This window comes from Galeopterus variegatus, unplaced genomic scaffold (genome assembly GCF_000696425.1).
Source record: "Galeopterus variegatus unplaced genomic scaffold, G_variegatus-3.0.2 Scaffold6906, whole genome shotgun sequence".
Lineage (NCBI taxonomy): Eukaryota > Metazoa > Chordata > Mammalia > Dermoptera > Cynocephalidae > Galeopterus > Galeopterus variegatus.
In genome coordinates this window covers 76,525-95,204 of record NW_007733017.1, presented here as the reverse complement: position 1 = coordinate 95,204, position 18,680 = coordinate 76,525, and the positions used below count along the sequence as shown (strand labels likewise).

Sequence of the window (18,680 nt, the reverse complement as noted above, 5' to 3'; positions counted from 1 at the left end):
GCACATACACCGATGTCTTTGTGCAACACTTTATTGGGAAAGATTTACACATTCTGTCTTAGGCCAAGGGACAAGAGGGTGACAGGAGCATTGGGGCCCTGAGGTGGCTCAGATGGAAGGTGCAAGAACGGCAGTCCCCAAGCCTGCTCATATGTACCTCAGTTTCCCCTTTATGAAATGGGAAGGTTATGTTCCCTTCCAAGTCTGGAATACAGATTTCATGAGATACAAGTGGAGAGAAAGATACAAGAAAAAGGTTTTCCACTCCCACAACCCAGCCCTGAAGCTCCTACCCACCCACTGTGGATCCAAAGGGAATTTGCCTAAGAAGCCACTCTGTCCATTGGCCTCTGTCATTTTGGGGAAGCGCAGCTCTTCTGAAACATCCAGAAGCTGGAGCAGAAACAAAGGGAGATTCTTGTCTGGACAATACCTTGATTTTAGAGGAGGGGTAAGTGGCTTCCTGGAGGCCCCAGGGCAGTGGACCAGGAAGCAGGGAGAACTCGGGGAGGTGGCACCCCCAGCTTTGCTTCAATTGGAGGCAGGTATTTAGCTGGGGAAAAGGGAATCCTCTCCAGGCCCCTAGCCAAATTAAGGACTCTTTCTGGGAAAGGAGACAGCAGCCTGGTTCAAAGAATTCCCAGACAAAAGCTTGGTGGCTGGACCAGTTGGCAAAGAGCACTGGGGCAGCTTACTCCTCCCGGAGCTTTTCTGGGGCAAGGTTGGTGGCCTGCAATGCCGTCTTCCGCCGGCTAGGGCTGCCCCCACCCAAAGCCAGCCCCAGCCCGAGGGCTGCCAGGGCCAGAAAGTGGATGCAGAAGTAGACGGAGGCCCAATACCGGAGAGTGTCACCCATTGAGAGGAGCACAAAGCCCATGCACATGTAGTCATAGGCTCGCATCTTCAGGAACCAGTGCACCCAGTCCCAGGCCTTCTGTCCCTCGGGGCTCAGCCGCCCCCGCAGGGCTGACTCCAACCGGCCCTCAGCGGCCAGGCACAGCGGGATGGTCAGGAAGCTTAGGTAGTAGCCAGGGTGGAGGCCGTGCCAGTAGGCACTCAGCAGCATAGTCCAGGCGCTCCTGCGGGAGGGGGGCTGGGAATCAGGACCTGAAAGTCCAGGTTCTCAGTCCCCACTGTCCCCAGACCCAGAAGTCCAGGCCCCCCACCCTCCTCCCTCAGATCCAGAAGTCCTCTCCCATAGCTCCTGAAGGCTGAGGAGGCTATGGGCTCTGCCTCCTTCAGGGATTTAGGAGCCCCCAGACCCCCATCCAGACCCCAGCAATCCTAACCATGGCCTTCTCCTCTTTTAAAGATATAAAGTTCCACAGCCCTTACTCCTTCAGAATCAAGAAGTCTGATTCCTTAGCCCACTGGTTCTCAAACTGTGGACTCAGCATCACCTGAGAGCTTGTTAGATATACAAATTCTTGGACCCCACCCCACCCCAGCCACTTCAGAAACCCTGGGTGTGGGGCCCAGAAGAAATTTTTGATGCAACAAGTCCTCTAGGTGATTCTGATGCATGCTAACATTTGAGAACAACTGCCTTAGTCCATGAAGACCCAGAAGTCTCCGGTCTGTTTCTTATTCTGGGTCCCAGGAGTTCTTTTCCTCTCCCCTTAAGGCCTAAGCCATCTTTTCTCACTCTTGAGGAAAACCACGAAGCCAATGGTCTCTGCCTCTCTCAGGAAACCAGGAGTCTTCTGCTGCCCACCCCTCTGTATAACCTAGGTCCTGCCTTCCTTCAAGAACCCAGGATTTCAGAAGCCCGTTCCCCTTCTTCTCTCAGGACCCAAGAGACTCTACTCCTCTCTTTTCAAGAACCCAGTTCTGCCCCTCCCACCCCACCCCTTTCCCTCAGGATCCAGGAACCCGAGCTCCCAGCCTCTTTCCCTTAGGGATCCAGGGTCCAGATTCCTGACCCACAAAGACTCAGAAATCTCCAGCCATGTCCTTTCCTCCTTTTTAGGTTTGGTCCCCTCTCCTTATGCACCTAGAAATCCAAATCCTTACCTCTTGCAGACCCACAAACTCAGGCTCTGATCACCTCTTCCATGGGGGACACAGAAATCATTCTCTACCCCACTTTCCAACTGTGTATTTATCAGCAGGTTTGCTAGGGACTGTGACTTGGGGGGTTTCTTTCCTGCCCATGGCACTGACTTGTCCCTTTGGCACACCTCAGTGCTTGAAGTACAGAAATAACTTAATGGCAGAATAATGCTGACCACCCTGTCCTTGGCAGGTGTAAGGTAAACAAAAAAGTTGAATCTTGTATATCCTAGGATGTTTAGGAGCATCCCTGGCCTCCACCCACTAGATGCCAGTAGCACCTCCCAGTTATGAGAAAAATGTCCCAGACATTGCTAAATGCCCACTGAGGGAGCGGCACAATCACCCCCAGTTGAAAACCACTGGTCTAAACATTAGGGTGCCCTGAGCCTTAGCCCCAGAGCTTTAACTATCATCTATACTGGATGACACTGAAGTATCCACTACTTTTTTTTTTTTTTTTTTTTTTTTTTTTTTTTTTCCCTGTCTGGCAACGGATCGCAACCCTCAGTGTCGCCCCCGTACCGTACCGGGACCGGCAACGGGATCGCAACCCATGGTGTTGCTCCCGTGCCTCGCTCAGCCAGTGAGCGGGAACCGGTCTGTATGTGGGATCCGAACCCTCAGCGGGAGCGCCACCACACTCCCAAGTGGCGCACTACAGCAGTGCGCCACCGGGCCGGCCCCACACTACTTTTTTTTTTAAAGATGACCAGTAAGGGGATCTTAACCCTTAGCTTGTTGTCAGCACCACGCTCAGCCTGTGAGCTAACCGGCCATCCCTATATAGGATCCGAACCCGTGGCCTTGGTGTTATCAGCACCGCACTCTCCTGAGTGAGCCATGGGCCGGCCCCCGAAGTATCCACTTCTAACATCAATCTTTCCCCTGCCTTTTTTTTGGCGGCTGGCCAGTATGGGGATCCAAAACCATGACCTTGGTGTTATAAGGTTGTGCTCTAACCAAATGAGCTAACCAGCCAGCCTCAGCCTTTCCTTTAAGTGCCAGAATCACGTAACTTACTGCCTATCCAATAACCCAAGATGAAAATCTAATAGTCACCTCAAAGTTAATGCAACTAAACCCAAGTCTTGCTTCCTCATCCTATCTACTCCCAAAACTTTCTCCTGCCAGGTTCTCCCCGTCTCAGGAAATGGCACTTCCATTCCGTCAGTCACTGACACCCATAACCTGGAAATCTTGTTTCATTTCCTCTCTCTCTCATGCCTGAATTTCAGATCACCCCAAGCCCTGACTCTCCCTCTCAAATTCTTCCACTTCTGGGCCACTGTTCCCTACTACAGGACTCCATCACCGCCCACCTGGAGAGCACCGAAGACCTCGAAATTTGTCTCTCTGCCCTACCTCCTGCTCCTTCTCCCATCTCTATTCCATTCTCTACACAAGGCCAGAGTGGATTCATTCATTTATTTGTTTGGCAGCTGGCCAGTACAGGATTGAACCCTCACAGTGGATCTTTAATCATAAATGAGATCGCACACCCATGTAAGTCTAGCTCTAGAGTTGCCATCATTATTAAAGTTAATATATGGTGAGCATTCCCCCATTAGACCTCACATTAAGTACATTTCACACTTTATCTCACTTAATCCTCCTATCAGCCTATGAAACAGGTAACAGCATTATCCCCATTTCACAGCTGAGGAAACTGAGAGGTCAACTAATTCTCGAAGGTTTCTCAGTAACCTGCAGGGCCACGATTCCAGAAAGTCTGGCTACTGACTCGGTACACTGCTTTTGTCCAATGAAGCTGAATTTACAGAAGTAGAAACTGAGGCCCAGAGAGGCAGAGCGATTTACCCTAGAGTAATGCCGGTAATCAGAAGCAGGGAAACAGGCTCAAGAAACTACAACTCCCATGGTTGTCAGGGAGCAGGGGCCCTGCCTGGGACGATGTGGGCTACCCCAAGGACTGCTGGGAGATGTAATTCTGCAATATCCTCCGAGTCTGGGCAGGGCTCACTTACCTCAGGACATAGGAGCGAGCAGGTGCACTCTTGTAGATATACTGTGCCAGCCACCACTGCACCGTCATGTTCCAGTACCTCATACCATCCCGCACCCGCACACAGAAGTCTGTGCTGTAGCAGTCGATGTTACGGATGGTCTCATAGTCGTACTCCAGGGAAGCCGCCTTCTCCGGACTGGTGGGGTGGAGGATGAGGGTAGGGGACAGACATGCAGCTCAGCCAGGCCCCCTCCCAACGTCTGCTACTGTCCCAGCCCCAGATGCTAAGGAAGCGATTCTGGCCTGGCAACAGCTCTCTGGCTTTCAGACTTGCTAGAACAATGGGATGGTAGCCCAGAGGGAGACTTTGGGAGAGGGAAGTGGGTGGGCTGCAGAGCACAGTTCACCAACAATGGGGTTCTCTTCTCTTGGTAACTAACAGGGCACCACAGCCATGAAAAGCTTTGAGGGGCTATGGCTGCTAAGCTATGAGTCCTTTAGCAACCAAGCTCAGTATATTCAGAGAAGCCTCCAGGTATGGTCCCTACGCCGGACACTGTGGTTGCTAGGGAAGTAAGTATCATCTGTAAAAGCAAGGTGATTCCTAGTTGCTAGGGATATGTTCTAGGCCCGCCTGATGTCCCAGTGATTTCTGTTGCTAGGAAAAGGCATTCCTTAGCAACGAGGCCTAAGATGTGTAGAAAAGCGTCTAGAAAGGGCCTTTTTTCCTAGTCTCTGTGATTGTCTGAGAAGTGTCACCTCCAGCAATAGACTGGTGCCCAGGACACTGGCACCAACAGCCCCAGAAGTGGGGTATGTCCTTGGCTTACCTGAACTCTCCTTCTGACAGGAGGTGAGCCATCCTTTAGGAGTGGGGGTCTAGCAGACTTAGAAAAGTCTTCATTCCTGACTTTTTGGGGGGATGTCCACTTTAAAAACTGGAGGTCAGGCCACGGTTATAGGACAGTGGTAATAAATTCATGTGGGAGTAACACTACCCCCACAACAAAGTGGCAGTTTGTGACTACTAGGGTATGGCACAACCCTAGCAAGGAGTAGTTCATAATTTACATCAAAGGGCTGCTCCCCAGCACAGTCCCAGTCCCAGGTGGAAACCTGACTACAGTTGCCAGGAACAGAGGTGCAGTCCATTCTCAGTTGCTAGGGGTGCCATTTCCCTAGCAACATAAGGACAATTCTTCCTCAGCAACAAGACAATCCATAGCTACTAGCAGTGCAACTTAACTAGCAACAAAGGTGCTGCGGTAGGAATACTAGCAACAAGGGTCAATCCATAGTTAGAGGGAGGTCCAGCTTCCTTAGCAACTGCAGGAAGATAACTTGCAGTTGCTAGGAATGGTGTCCACTCCACTGAAGGACAGCACAGTCAGAGATGCTGTTTCCTTAGAAACAGAGGTCAACTAAGGGCTGCTATGTGATGACATCCCATGGGGGTGGGAGGTATGCTGCCTCCTAGCAACAAAGGAGCAGTTCAGAAGGTGCCATTTCCATAGCAACAAAGAGCAAGACTTCTGGCAAGAAGCGGACAACTACTGTAGCTAGAAATCCCCCTTCTCTAGCAAATATGGTCCTTCAGTTGCTATGGGGCCATCTTCCTAGAAACAGAGGCTGACCTACTACAAAAGGATGGTATCCTGAGTAACCATGAACAATTTAGTTCTTGGGGTGACATTTCCACAGCAACAGAGGGGTGGCACATTGTTGCTAAGATACAACCTTCCTTTTCTTAGCTACTGAGGGCAATTCACCATATCAAAGGGTGAGGAGCGCTGGTAACAAGGGGCAATCTATAGGTACCAGGAATACTGTTCCCTACCGACAAGGGAAGGCAGGCCGTGGTTGCCATGGGGCGACAGTTTGCTAACAGGTGGTGGCCCTGACCCCCTGTTTCCCGTTCTCCTCCCTGCTAGGGGCAGGGCCAGCCCTTGGTGATGGAGCCTGCTGGGTCTTGGCAAGCTTCCCTCCCACCACCTGACCTGCTGGGGGGTGGGCATTGGAGGGTGGGGCCACCCCCGGCCCGGGCTTTGGCGGCCACAGGGTAGGCCCCAAAGCCAGCGGCAATGCAGCCGCACTCGGCAGCAATCCAGGCCACGTAGAAGCGCATGCGGAAGGCGAAGAAGACGGGGATCATGTAGAAGAGGCGGGCGGGCAGCGGGCGGGCGTAGAAGGCGTCCTCGCGCACGGCCTCCAGCGGGAAGAGGTGGGAGGACAGCAGGAAGAGCAGGCCAAAGAGCGGGGCCGGCCAGGCCCGGCGCAACAGGGGCCGCAGGCTGGGCACGGCCCCCGGGAAGGGCTGCTCCAGCCAGTCCAGGTACGTGCGGTAGCGGAAGAACGGGCCTGTGGAGGCGGGGACGGAGGGGAAGGTGGTCAGAGGCTGGTACCGAGGGGGAGGAGGGCAGAGCTCAAGTCTGGAGAAGGAGGAAAGGGGCCAGACACGTGGAAGCAGAAGTGGGAGGAGAGAGGATTAGAGGCGTAGAGAGAGAAAGACAGACTGACAGACTGGGGGTGGGAGACCCGGAGGGGAGGGGCCAGAGACCCAGAGAGATGGGGATGGAACCAAAATCAGGGGAGAACAAGGGACTCAGAAACAAACAGAGACAAAAAATTAAATAGAGAGGGGCAAAGATACCGAGAAGAGGGGAACTGAGATTTGGAGACAGGTGGGAACAGACAGACAAGACCCCGAGAGATGGGGGTGACCTCCACATAAACGAGACACAGAAAGTAGAGCAGTGCTTCTGCAGAGAAGAGTGGTGTGGGGGGAAATCAGAGGGCGCAGGGGCGGGATCCTCAAGGCCTTGTTGGCTTAAGGAAGACTCTTGATTTTGTTCTAAATGCAAAACAAAACCACTGCAGGCTTCTTCAACAGGGAAGTACTGGACACCATTTACCTTTTCTGGCTGCCAAGCAGGGCTTGGATTACAGAGGGACGATAACGAAAAATAGGAGACAGCTGCAACACTTCATTAGCCCACACTCTAACCAACTGAGCTAACTGGCCAGCCCAAGTTGCAGCACTTTGGATATGATGGTGGCCTGCCTAGAAAGGGAGCAGTGGGGACTAACAGAAAGGACAGGTGTTAAAACCTTTATATGCTTGCAAAAGACCACATGTTGTATGATTCCACTTATAAGAAATGTCCAGAACAGGAAAATCTATAGAGACAGAAAGTCAATTAGTTATTTCCAGGAATGAATGGAGGTTTGGCAGGTGATGGCTACAAGGTACAGGGTTTCTTTTCAGGGTGATGAAATTGTTCTGTAAAAAAACTACATGGTGGTGATGATTGCACAACTCTGTGGATATACTAAAAACCAGTGAATTAATATGTAAATTATAGCTCCCTAAAGCTGTTGTACAAAAGAAAACTTTTTATGAAATGAATGTTAATGAAAAATATTTTTTTAACTGAAAATGGATCCTAAGCTGTGAATATTTGTTCCCCAGGCAGCAGAAACATCAGGTTTACATAGACCTGTCTCCTTTACCTCTCCTATTTGCTCCCAGTAAGCTAAAAGGAGAAAAGCAAGGAATCATTTAGGTGGAAAATAGCTTCTAACCTGAAAGAGCTCTGGTCCGGTGGGAAAGTCAGATGTAGACTCAGACGTAGGTGCTCACCGTCAGAGCAGCAAATACTACAATGGAGGTAGCAGGGCAGGGGAGAACACAGAACAGGCACCAAACTGAGGGTGGAGAGTGGGGACTGAGAGTGACAGAGATGCAGAGAGGTAGACCTGATGGGGAAGGCTCACTCACCTGTCATGATTCCCACATAGCAGTAGCTGTAGCTGAGCGTCTCCATCAGGGAGGGAACCTCGGGCAGCAGCCCCAGGGTGGGGCCCTTGCTGAAGCCTGAGGCCATTTCCTTCCGCTGGGCCAGGTGCAGGTCCTGGACTTCACTGGCCAGACTCACCAGCTGGGAGAAGGGGGTGAGTAGGGGACCAAGTCAGACCTTGGGCCCCTCCTGGTACCCATCTCCCTTATGCTACCACTCTCAGCAGCCAAGGGGTACTGGGAGCCTGAATCTGGGAGCTGAAGTCCCACTCCATGGGCAGTTCTGAGCATCCAGAGTCATGTGTAATACTTCTAGCTGGCAGGCGTTCCCCAGGGCTCAGTCCTGGGACCTCCTGCCTTTTGTCTCTATGTTCCGTCCTTACATGCTCTTAGGCAATCCTGTAGCTTTAGACACCACCCACATGCTGATGACTCTCAAACTCTACCTCTCGTGTGGACCTCTCCCTTGAATCCCAGACCTATCCATCAAGTTGCATACTGTCATTTATATTCGGATGTCTTCCAGGCACCTCAAATTTAACACATCCAAAACGGAACACAATATTACCTAATCTCCAAAGCAGACCATCTTCTAGTCTCTCCCATTAGAGAAATGCCACCACCATCCAGTTAATTGCTCAGGCAGAAACCTTCTTTGCTCCTCACATCCACTCCCTTAAGTCTCTCCAGCCTGTCCCCTTCTTTCTGCCTCCAGTACTAGACTGAATATGTTCTACCTGCCCCTCCAGATCTACTCTCTACCCTTTTTCACTCAAACTCAAGGCTGGCTCTACTTCAACAGGTCTCTGTGTCTTCCAGCTTCCTGCTGGGTCCAGTCAGTAGAGAGTACCAGCCAGAGACGGAAGAAGGCAAGAGTGAGGGCGGGGTTTTTATCCCCTTGTGAGATTACTTTAAGCTGTTGGTGACCCTGGATAGATTGTCCAAGGTGGGTGGCTCCATGCAACCCTTTTTCCTTCCAGGCTCCAGGACCTGCCCCTCTTCTCTTCCCCCTGGGCCCAGGGTTAACAAGACCTCCCCAGCAGCTGGTCCCGGGTTCCCGCACTATCCCTTCTCCGTCCTCTACATTCTGTCTATACCATTGTGAATAAATACTCCTCAAATTATCCTAAATGTGGTGTTTCCTGTTGGGATTCTGACTGACCTACCGATATCTGACAGCCTACATCAAGCCACCACTGTTGTCACCTGGACTTTGATAGAGGAATGCTATCTCATCACATCCTGACCTGTTCAATTCTCTTCTCACATCCAGAGTGAATATTTTTAAACATGTAAAACTGGTCATGTTTTACATGCTTAGGACTTCTGGCAACAAACCAAAAAACCTCTTCCAGTAGATCTTGGTCCCCCACAGGAAGAAGTCCAAACTCCTCCTGACCGACAAGGCCCCTTGTGGTTTGGACCCTGCTGCCAGTTCCCCTGCATTCTCTGCAGAAAGTCAGTGTGGCTGGCACAGTCTGTGGAACTTAGCCTGCTCCCTTCCACACATGCTGATCCCTTCATCCTGAAATGCTCTTCCTCCAGCTCTTCTCTCAGCTAACCTATTCCTGCCTATCCTTAAGCTCCCACTGAGAACACAGAACACTGAAAAACCTGGTTCACTACCTCATCACTCTTCTGTTCATTGATGTGTCACTGGAACACAGCACATAGTAGCAGCTCATGACTTCGTAAGTCTGTGGTGGGGCCTGGGAGTCTGTTTTCACCCATCTTCCCAGGGGGTTAAGAGCCAGACCTGGGTGTCCTAATTTTGTGCCCTTAACCAAGTACCTTTTCCCCAGAGCTGGTTTTCCTCCTTTGCAAAATGGCTTGTTATACAGATTCAAGGAGAGTATGTTGATAAAGCATCCAGCTCAGCCTCTGGCACACTGCAAGTGCCAAGTGGCGCATACTATTATATTACTTGGGCTATTTCTTTACCCCAGGAAGAGCTGAGTAGCAAAGACCTGCCCAAGGGAATGTGAGTGGTGAACCCTATCCCCAGGGATGTCACTCCCAGGGTGTCAGAGTTTGGGGGAGATAAAATCCTGCCCCCTTCCACCCCCATTGGAGTGGCTGAGAGGAGGAGGTGAAATGGGAGAGGTTAATCTAAAGGGAAGTTGGAGGAAGGTAGCAAGCCCCAAGTCTGACCTTCAGTGTCAGCAGCAGCTGGACGGCATTGGTGAAGGGCGTGGGAGTGGGCAGGCCCAGCAGGCTGAGGGCTCGGAAGAACAGGAGATAGGAGAAGGTCCAGGCTAGAGCCAGGGCATGACAGGAGCTGAGGCAAAGGCAGAAACCCGCTGTACTGGGTGCAGGGATCTGGGCCTCTGCCTCCCTGTCCCCCAGAGTCTAGCCACATACCCTTCCCCACCCTTCCCCGTTCAGCAACAAAAAGTGGGAGGGCAAACAGGACTTGAGGGTGGGAGTTAAGGATGAATGAATATGATTGAAACAGTAGAAGATGAGGTACGGCCACAAAGAAATGCATAGCAACAGGGAAGAGAACAAGGAGGGGTTAAGAGAAGCTTCAAGGTGAAGACCTTTCAATCCTCCATTTTTTTTATTTACAAGATCCAGAGGTCAAGATGGGCTTGGGGGAGGAGGTACAGAATATGAATGGTGCCAGGGCCAACAGACAAGTAACATCCTTCTCTATGACATGGATATAGAAGACTGGGACAAATACACGGTGACAAAATGTAGAAAAAAAAAGGAAAAACAGGTGAAACCAATGACACAGAGAAAGAAGTGATAAACAAGAGACATCCGGAGACTGATGCAGAAACTGAGAAAGACCCAAAGAGGAAACAGTTATTTCTTCCCCTTCTCCTCCCTCCACCAAATTCTTACCAAGGCTGGGCCTGAATGAGGGCCCATGTCCCAAGGATGGTGACCAGAGAATGCAAAGTGTGTGGGCCACAGGTGAACAAGGTGAGCCCCAGGCCCACAGCTGCTGCTCCCCATCGCTTCAGCCCAGGTCCTGCAGGGAGAAGGGATAGCATAATCCTGGAACATTCCAGAGGGTCCCCTGCCCTGGCACCCCCTCCACCCCACCCCACCCGTAATCTTCCACTGGGGAGGGAACCTGACTCACCAGCTTTCTTAAAAAGGAAGCCGATGGGGATGGAGATAAGAAGAACAACTAGATACGTCCATTCTTCTGGCGACATGGTCTGGGGGAGGGACAGGGGTTGGTAGTGAGAACCCAGGAGTGTGTGTGTGGGGGGTGCACTCCCTCCAGCTTCGAGGATTCAGGAATCCAGCCCCTTAATCCTCAGTATTCGAGGATTCTGGAGTCTGAGCCTCGGCTCTAGTGCTTTGAGAACCTAGGAATCCGTGCCTCCAGCCCCTTCCTCCTTCGAGGGTAAAGGCATCCTGCCCCCATACCCCTCCTTTGAAAATCCAGGTCTTCCGTCCTCTTCTTTTTTGGGAGCCCAAGAAACCAGACATTCCAGTCCTTTCCTTCCTGGGGGGCCCCAAAACAAACCCCCTCCCGACTCTTTCCTCTTAAAGGCCAGGAATCAAGACCTCCCAGCCCCCTCCTCCTCTTGAGGATCCAGGTACCTAGCTCCCCTCTTTTGATCCCCCAGCCCCTCCGTCCATGGGAATCCAGATATCCAGACCTTCCAGCCCTTCTTCGAGAGCACTCAAAGGTTGTTGGGCGTCCAATCCCCACCTCTTAAGGAGCTCCGGACTCTCACCTCCCTAGAACCCAGGCAGTGGACTTCCACCCTGGTGTTCTCAGACCCTACCCAGCCCCAGCCCAGTTACGCGCACTTCAGCGCGGGTTCGATCCCACCCCAGGGAAAGCCACAGGCGGTTACGCCACCCCGAGCTCGGCCGCGCTCTCGGTGCCGCCTCCGCACCCCGACAACCCGCAGTGATCCCCGCCACTGTCCGACCCCGTCTCGTCACCGGGGCGTCCCCACCCTGGCCCACCTGAGCCGCCCGCTGGGAAGAAGGCGGAGAAGCACGGCCAGTCCTCCGTCCCCCACGGCTCCCGCCACGCCTCCCCCGCCCAGCACGCCCCCGCGCCGCCTGCTCCTTCGCGGGGGACGGCCGGGCCGTGCGGTTCCGGGCCTGGGCGGCAGCTACAGTCAAGGCTCTGGGGGGAAGGAAGGAGCCCGGCAGCGTGAGCTGGGGAGCATGAGTCCGCGATTGGAACCGGGTCGCGATCCACCGAGAAGGGGGAAGGAGCCGCGAGTACGTGAGGGGGCGGGGCCTGGGCCTCAGGCTCGGAAAAAGGAGGGGCCAGAAGCTTCGGGCCGGAAGGGACGCGAGGCAGGACCCGGTAAGGAGGCGGGCTCTGGAGCTTGGCGTTTGGAACGAGGCGGGGCCTCCGCTTCGGGTTCGGTCGGGCACAGTCGGGAGCTTGAGCTCACAGCTTGCAGGCGGGGCTACAGCTTCGGCTATCTTCGGAGATGCTCAAGAACTTGAGCTCTCCGCTCGGGTGTGGGCGGGGCCACACGCTTGGGCTTAGTTTGTGATAGAGTAGGGTAGAAGTGACCCTCGTTAATGATAGGCGGTGCCAACAGCCTCGCAGAGCATCCACCTGGCGAGGGACGGAGGTGGGACCACAGACTTGGGCAGCACGAAAGAGGCGGTCTCGGGAGCAGTTACAAAGGGGCGGGGCGAAGGCACCCCGACCTAAAGGGGGCGGGACCGTGAGGGGGCCAAGGGGGCTGGACCAGGGTAATGAGCCTCCTATTCCCAAGTCGCAGAGCCGAAGGGGCAGAGGAAGCCGCGGCCAAAACGTCTCCCAAGGGCAGGAAGGAGGGGCTACGGCCCTGCTGGGGGCGGATCCTAGACTCCCCGCTTGGCTGAGGCGGTGGGATGACGAAATTGACGCAGGGGGTCGGCATGTGGCAGGGCGGAGGAGGAAGCTGCGCGTGGCGCGCTACGTAGGGGGTGGCTCTGCCTGGGCCGCGAATTGCTGTTTACAAGGTGACTAGCTGGTTCCATCAGAGGACGGTGGGACATTGTGAAGGCGAGCAAGGACGCGTGCTGAGCGCTCACAAGTGGGGTGAGCCTGCTCCAGCGGAGAACGGACGGCTCCAGCTCAGGAGGCGGGGCCTCCGGCTGGGGGGGTTCGATCGTGGTTCGGGAGCTCCCTAACAGAGGAACGGGGGAGCTCGGAGGGGGCGGAGTCACAGGCTTCGGGATTGAAGGGAGCCGGTGACAACCGAAGGCCGAGCCTCTTTCGCTCGGGAGGGGGCGGGGCTGCAGGTTCGGCAGAGCAAGGGATGCCCAAACGCCGCATTGCCTGTGCTCGGGAGGCGGCGGGTTTCGTACTATTGAAGCCTGACTCAGAGCGAGAAGACCCGAAAGCCGAACCTCGGTGGTTCGGAAATGGGAGGGGCAAGGTCCGAGCTTCTCGAAGAGCGTGTGGCCTCGGCAGCGCCTTGGCCTCAGGAGGTCCGCGTCCCTGACGGGAACACTCGCTGGGGAATACCCGAAGGGAGACCCTCGCTTTGCGATGGGGCGGTGACAAAATGGCCATTTCGAAGGGGACGTGGCGCCGCACTTGCAGCGGTTTCTCTCTAAGGCTGGAAGACGCGATGGCGACTACGGCAGTGTTGGCACAGAGCGGAGCTCCCGCGGCTTGGCGAGGGGCGGGGTCTCGGCGAGCGGCCCCGGGGCCTGGCGGGATCGCCCAGGGTTGGAGCCGGGCGCTCAGGGGGCGGGGCCTGGCCCTGGTGCGGTGCAGGTGGCTACCGCAGCCTGAGCCCCTAGGGGCGGGGCTTCACCGAGACTCTGGGGGCGGTGGGTGCGCCGGGGGTGTCCGGGACGTGCATCTGTTTCCGTGACCGCTTTGCCCCCCGTCTCCCGTAGGAGAATGCTGGTGGTAGAGGTGGCGAATGGCCGCTCCCTGGTGTGGGGGGCAGAGGCGGTGCAGGCGCTGCGGGAGCGCTTGGGCGTGGGGGGCCGCACGGTGGGAGCCTTGCCCCGCGGGCCCCGCCAGAACTCGCGCCTGGGCCTCCCGCTGCTGCTGATGCCCGAAGAGGCGCGGCTCCTGGCTGAGATCGGCGCCGTGACCCTGGTCAGCGCCCCGCGCCCAGATCCCTGTCACCACGACCTGGTAAGGAGGCTGGTGACGAGAACTCCTGGGTCTTGCGAGAGCAGGGACTGAGAGCCCCGGACCCCGGGTCTCTGGGGTGGGGGGTGGGAGGTCCTCGATTTTGGTATAATGTGGGTGTTAGCAGATGGAATCCCTGGATTCAGCCCCTGAAGTTGGGAGGGCCCCGGGAGTCAGGGTTTCTGGCTTCCTAAGGGACTACAAAGCCCGGGTCCTGGGCTTCAGTTAAGTTTACTTCTCAGGCTCTGGCTTCCTTCAAGCGCCAGCAAGATCAGAGCTTCCAGGAGCAAAGCACCTTGGCAACTGAGGCCCGCGAGACCCGTCGTCAGGAGCTTCTAGAAAAGATTGCAGAAGGCCAGGCTGCCAAGAAGCAGAAGCTAGAACAGGATTCAGGGACCAGCCAGGAGACTTCTGGGAGCCGAGCTGCTGGAGAGAATGAAGCCCGTGATTGCCAGGCTTCTGGAGAGCAGGAAGAAACAGGTGAGGGTGGGGTTTGGAATCCAGGGACCAGGAGAAGGAGGGAAGAGAGCTTTGGGTAATTTTGCCTGGGAATCTAGCGCCTGGATCTCCTTGGGGGTGGGAAGACCTTGCTCCTTAGATTCACCAAACTCTTCCCTGCACTTCCCCCAGCCTCCTACTCTCCCCAACCAGGGCCTTCAAATGGGGTGGCTCCCTTGCCCAGATCTGCGCTGCTTGTCCAGCTGGCCACTGCCAGGCCTCGACCCGTCAAGGCTAAGCCCCTGGACTGGCGTGTCCAGTCCAAAGACTGGCCCCATGCTGGCCGTCCTGCCCATGAGCTGCGCTACAGCATCTACAAAGACCTGTGGGAGCGAGGCTTCTTCCTCAGTGCCGCTGGCAAGTTCGGGGGTGACTTCCTGGTCTATCCCGGTGAGTTTGGGTTGGCACCTCTGGTTGCTGCGCCTTTACTCACAATCCCAACATGTTCTGCATTTTTCTATTTTGTCTCATTTTCTCTTAGCCTCTGAAATCCACAGAAGGACAGGAAACATTTGAGAGCTCCCGAGCTCATTTAGAGGGCAGTTTAGTAACTTTGATTGAATACTTCCTTTGATCCAGAAGATTCACTTAGAAATAGCCACACATGTGAGCAAAACATACAAGACTGTTCATTGCAGGATTTTTTACAATACTGAAGTTGAAAAGTTTGGAACCAGCCAAAATGAATATTAATAGGTTAGTAGGTAAACCTAGCAGTTGTCAGAGAAACATATTATTAGTTATCAGAGATCAATATGGGTCCATGTATATTTATGAAAAACATAGCCAAAGGGGGAAAAAAAGAACAGGTGGTAGAAATCGTATATGGTAAGAAGTAAATTGTTAGTTTCTATGGATGTGCAGATTCATACATATCATTTATTTATTTTTCTTTTTTCTTTTTTTTATTTCTTTAGTTATAAGGACTTTGTTTACTTTGCTCTTTATACCATATAGTGATTTGGGTTTTTTGTTTCATTTGCTGGCTGGTACATATTTAAAGTCACCTTAAAAATTGTGACAGGCTGGCTAGTTAGCTCGGTTGGTTAGAGCATGGTGCTAGTAACACCAAGGTCCAGGGTTCCATCCCTATGGACACACACCAAAAAAGTAATTAGATAAATAAATAATAAACATGAGTTTGCTCTCTATTAAAAAAAAGTTGTGGCGGGCCAGCCTGTGGCTCACTCGGGAGAGTGCAGTGCTGATAACACCAAGGCCACGGGTTCGGATCCCATATAGGGATGGCCGGTTTGCTCACTGGGGTGAGCATGGTGCTGACAACAGCAAGTCAAGGGTTAAGATCCCCTTACCGGTCATCTTTAAAAAAAAATAAATAAAAAAAAAAAAAATAAAACAAGTTGTGGCTCTAATGAAAGAATATGAAAAGAACTTAAGGTGGACTTTTAAACAGATTAAGAGAATTCTGTTAAGCAAGTAGAAAAAAGATGTACACCAGTCCAACAGAGTGGTTATTATTTTGAGAGGGAATTTGCATCAGGAATAGGTAAAGAAGGTTTTTGTTGAGTCAGGTAATTTTTGAATTTGTAGCAAGGGTGCCTTTATTGTGTAATTAAAAGTTTTCTTTAAATCTGCAGAAAATTACCCTCCCTGTTCCCCCTAAGAACGTGGAAAGGTAGAACCACCTGCTAAGTAGTCAGATCATAGGTAGGCATTGGGTACTGTTCATTAAATCTGAGGACGAGCTGAGAGCCATAGTTTATTCTCAGACTAAAAGCTTAAGTAACTGATTTAGGAGTAGAGAGCAGTGTACTTGCCCCTAAACCCATAATCCCATTCTCCACGGATAACCACAGTTTGATTACCTACCTTCTGTTTATTTTTATTTTTTGGGTGACTTTAGTTTTTGAAAATGAGTATTTAATTATTAAACATACAAAAGCAAGTATCTAGTTATTTAGTTCTTCTACAAGCTTCAGTTGGAAGTACAGATCTTTTTTCCAATCTAGAAGATTTTCTTTTTTGGCAGCTGGCCAGTAAGGGGATCTGAACCTTTGACTTTGGTGATGTAACACCGCCTTCTAACCAAGTGAGCTTACCAGCCAGCTGGCCAATCTACCAAATTTTAAGGAGACCGTTAGTTCATATTTTATCCCACTTGCAAAAGTAGTTAAGTAGTTTTAAATATTATAAACTGCATTTTAAAATTTAATACATTTATTTTCCTTTTTCAGTTCTGTGGTTTTGTGATTATGGAACTTGCCTAGTAACTTAAACCTAATAACTTGTAAATGGGGTGAATTTTAAGTTCTCTTAGGTGTTCTAACACTGCTTATAGACTTACTAAAACTTTAGGTTAAAATAGCAATTTTAAGTCAGTCAATTACTCAGTCATACATTTCAAACTGAACCACAGGCTGACTTGTTTTAGTAGGTCAGTATTTCTAAAACAATAAATAGCCAATATACTAGATGTTAGTGTTCAAGGTCTGAATCTCTTAAATGTTTTTAAGCCTGTTTGCTAAATCTTCCTGAAGTTAAAAGATACTATGCCTCCAAGAAAACGGTTCTGGGGTTAACTTAAGCATTCTGATGCTCCCTTCTCACCTGGCTGAGGTGTAATAACAACAAAAGAGGTGCCTGCCTCCTGGCCAGGTAGGTTTTTGCTGGAAATCCATCCCCCGGACTGGGCCTTGTATAGTTAATATGGCAGTCCCCTCTGATAGGATGTCTCACAGCTTTCCCTTTTAGATTTACATTACCTGTTAGTTAATCTTCTGTTTAGTACCCTACTCACATTCCTATTTTATTTGTTTGGATTTATCTAATCCAGGGGGGGCAAACTACAGCCCCTGGTCAAATCCAGCCTACCAACTAGTGTTGTAAATAAAGTTTTATTGGAGCACAGCCCTGCCCATTCATTGACATATAGATATGGCTGTTCCTGTGCTACATGGCAGAGCTTAGTATTTACAACATGGCACACAAAACTGAAAATATTTTTTATCTGACCCTTTTCAGAAAGATTTTGTTGACCCCTCATCCCATCTATTTATTGCCCCATCCTACTGTAGAATCTTTTCTTCTTTAAGTCCATTAGAGTAACTTCTCAGTGGATATTTACGTGAAATCTTTTCAGTTCCTCATGGCTTTGACTGACTTTGTGGTCCTGGTTCTTAGGCCACAACAATGACATATTCAGTTATTTGTTTGTTATAAAAATAATGCTGTATATGTGTGATATTGTTCTCCTCTTTTACCGCTTCAATGTATCATTTAATCTTGATAGTTGTATAATATTCAGTCTTATGGATGTATTATGAATTTAAACTGGGTGTGGTTTGTGTGTTTCCATTTATTAGCAATTAGTGAATGACAAAGTGAGCATCTTTATAGGTACATTTTAGTGCCACTGTACTTGTAAGAAAAAAATTCCTGGAAATGGAATAGCTGGGTCCAAGGGTGTCTATTTTAAAATATTCACAGAGATTGCTGAAATGATCTCACATCTCCTCCTGATGGGCTTTCCAGTGTCTTCCAGCTCTCTGCCATTGGGAACTGCTACAGTGCCTCTCTCCCTCCTCAGGTGACCCGCTTCGTTTCCATGCCCACTATATCGCTCAGTGCTGGGCGCCTGGGGACCCCATCCCACTCCAGGACCTGGTCTCTGCCGGCCGCCTGGGAACCAGTGTTAGGAAGACCTTGCTTCTCTGTTCTCCACAGCCTGATGGTAAGGTGGTCTACACCTCCCTGCAGTGGGCCAGCTTGCAGTGAACTCCAGAGACCTAGGGAGATGTAGCTGTGTCTGCAGCAAGAACCTTCCTAGCTCATCTCCATGTGGGAGGCTAAAACACCCTCCTACCTCTCTGTTTAGTTTTTGATTCCAGGTTCTTGAACACTACATCCTTTCTATGCTCCTCCCTGTGTCAAAGCACTTATTGGCTGTGTTGTTTTTGTAGTTACCTATTTCTAACTGTGAACTTCTTGAAAATGGGGACTGGATTTGATTCATCTGTTTTCTACAGGGCTTAGGTCCCAGGTGGTCTCAATAAACTTGTTGAATAAATGTGGAGTTTGTGATTTGAATCCTTATGACAATCCGGGGAAATGTGGGTGTTTTCATCTGCACATACAGATGAGAAAAAGGCCTGGAGGAGGGGAAATGACTTGCCTAAGCTCCTACAGAGCTAGTAAGTAACAGGGTTGGGCTTTAAAACTTGACCTTTCTGACTCCAAAGTCTGAGCTCTTCCCACTGCACTAAACGTCTTTTGAAAAGATTTGTACAAAATGTTTCAGATGCAGGGCCAGCCAGTGGCTCACGTGGGAG

At 51.4% G+C, this 18,680-nt stretch overlaps 2 protein-coding genes across 4 annotated transcripts; one reads left to right on the top strand and one right to left on the bottom strand.

Moving 5' to 3' along the window:
• Positions 1-15: 15 nt before the first annotated feature.
• On the bottom strand, positions 16-12,021 carry MBOAT7 (membrane bound O-acyltransferase domain containing 7). The gene is made up of 8 exons (XM_008591410.1): positions 11,757-12,021; positions 10,912-10,990; positions 10,668-10,797; positions 9,969-10,095; positions 7,800-7,959; positions 6,019-6,379; positions 4,041-4,217; positions 16-1,079 (listed from the first exon to the last, which is right to left on the bottom strand). The coding sequence occupies exons 2-8, from the start codon at positions 10,985-10,987 to the stop codon at positions 692-694; spliced, it is 1,419 nt and encodes a 472-aa protein (XP_008589632.1). The 5' UTR covers positions 10,988-10,990; positions 11,757-12,021; the 3' UTR covers positions 16-691.
• A 656-nt stretch (positions 12,022-12,677) lies between these two features.
• TSEN34 (TSEN34 tRNA splicing endonuclease subunit) lies at positions 12,678-18,419 on the top strand. 3 transcript variants are annotated; one of them, XM_008591407.1, is made up of 5 exons: positions 12,678-12,761; positions 13,650-13,896; positions 14,136-14,373; positions 14,524-14,781; positions 17,939-18,419. In XM_008591407.1, the coding sequence occupies exons 2-5, from the start codon at positions 13,654-13,656 to the stop codon at positions 18,124-18,126; spliced, it is 927 nt and encodes a 308-aa protein (XP_008589629.1). In that variant the 5' UTR covers positions 12,678-12,761; positions 13,650-13,653; the 3' UTR covers positions 18,127-18,419. The 3 variants fall into 3 exon arrangements, with proteins under 3 accessions (XP_008589629.1, XP_008589631.1, XP_008589628.1); XM_008591409.1 differs by lacking the exon at positions 12,678-12,761 and adding an exon at positions 12,767-12,840 and having other exon boundaries at positions 14,545-14,781; positions 17,939-18,418; XM_008591406.1 differs by lacking the exon at positions 12,678-12,761 and adding an exon at positions 12,770-12,840.
• Positions 18,420-18,680: the final 261 nt, after the last annotated feature.

Excerpts from the sequence above, each read along its gene's own strand:
- MBOAT7 (XM_008591410.1), bottom strand. The coding sequence starts at position 10,987 with ATGTCGCCAGAAGAATGGACGTATCTAGTTGTTCTTCTTATCTCCATC. Across the intron at positions 10,096-10,667 it reads CTCATTCAGGCCCAGCCTTG|CTCCTGTCATGCCCTGGCTC; the intron begins GTAAGAATTTGG and ends CCTTTGCCTCAG. Across the intron at positions 1,080-4,040 it reads GCTCGCTCCTATGTCCTGAG|GAGCGCCTGGACTATGCTGC; the intron begins GTAAGTGAGCCC and ends CCCCTCCCGCAG.
- TSEN34 (XM_008591407.1), top strand. The coding sequence starts at position 13,654 with ATGCTGGTGGTAGAGGTGGCGAATGGCCGCTCCCTGGTGTGGGGGGCA. Across the intron at positions 14,374-14,523 it reads TGGAGAGCAGGAAGAAACAG|CCTCCTACTCTCCCCAACCA; the intron begins GTGAGGGTGGGG and ends CACTTCCCCCAG. Across the intron at positions 14,782-17,938 it reads TGACTTCCTGGTCTATCCCG|GTGACCCGCTTCGTTTCCAT; the intron begins GTGAGTTTGGGT and ends CTCCCTCCTCAG.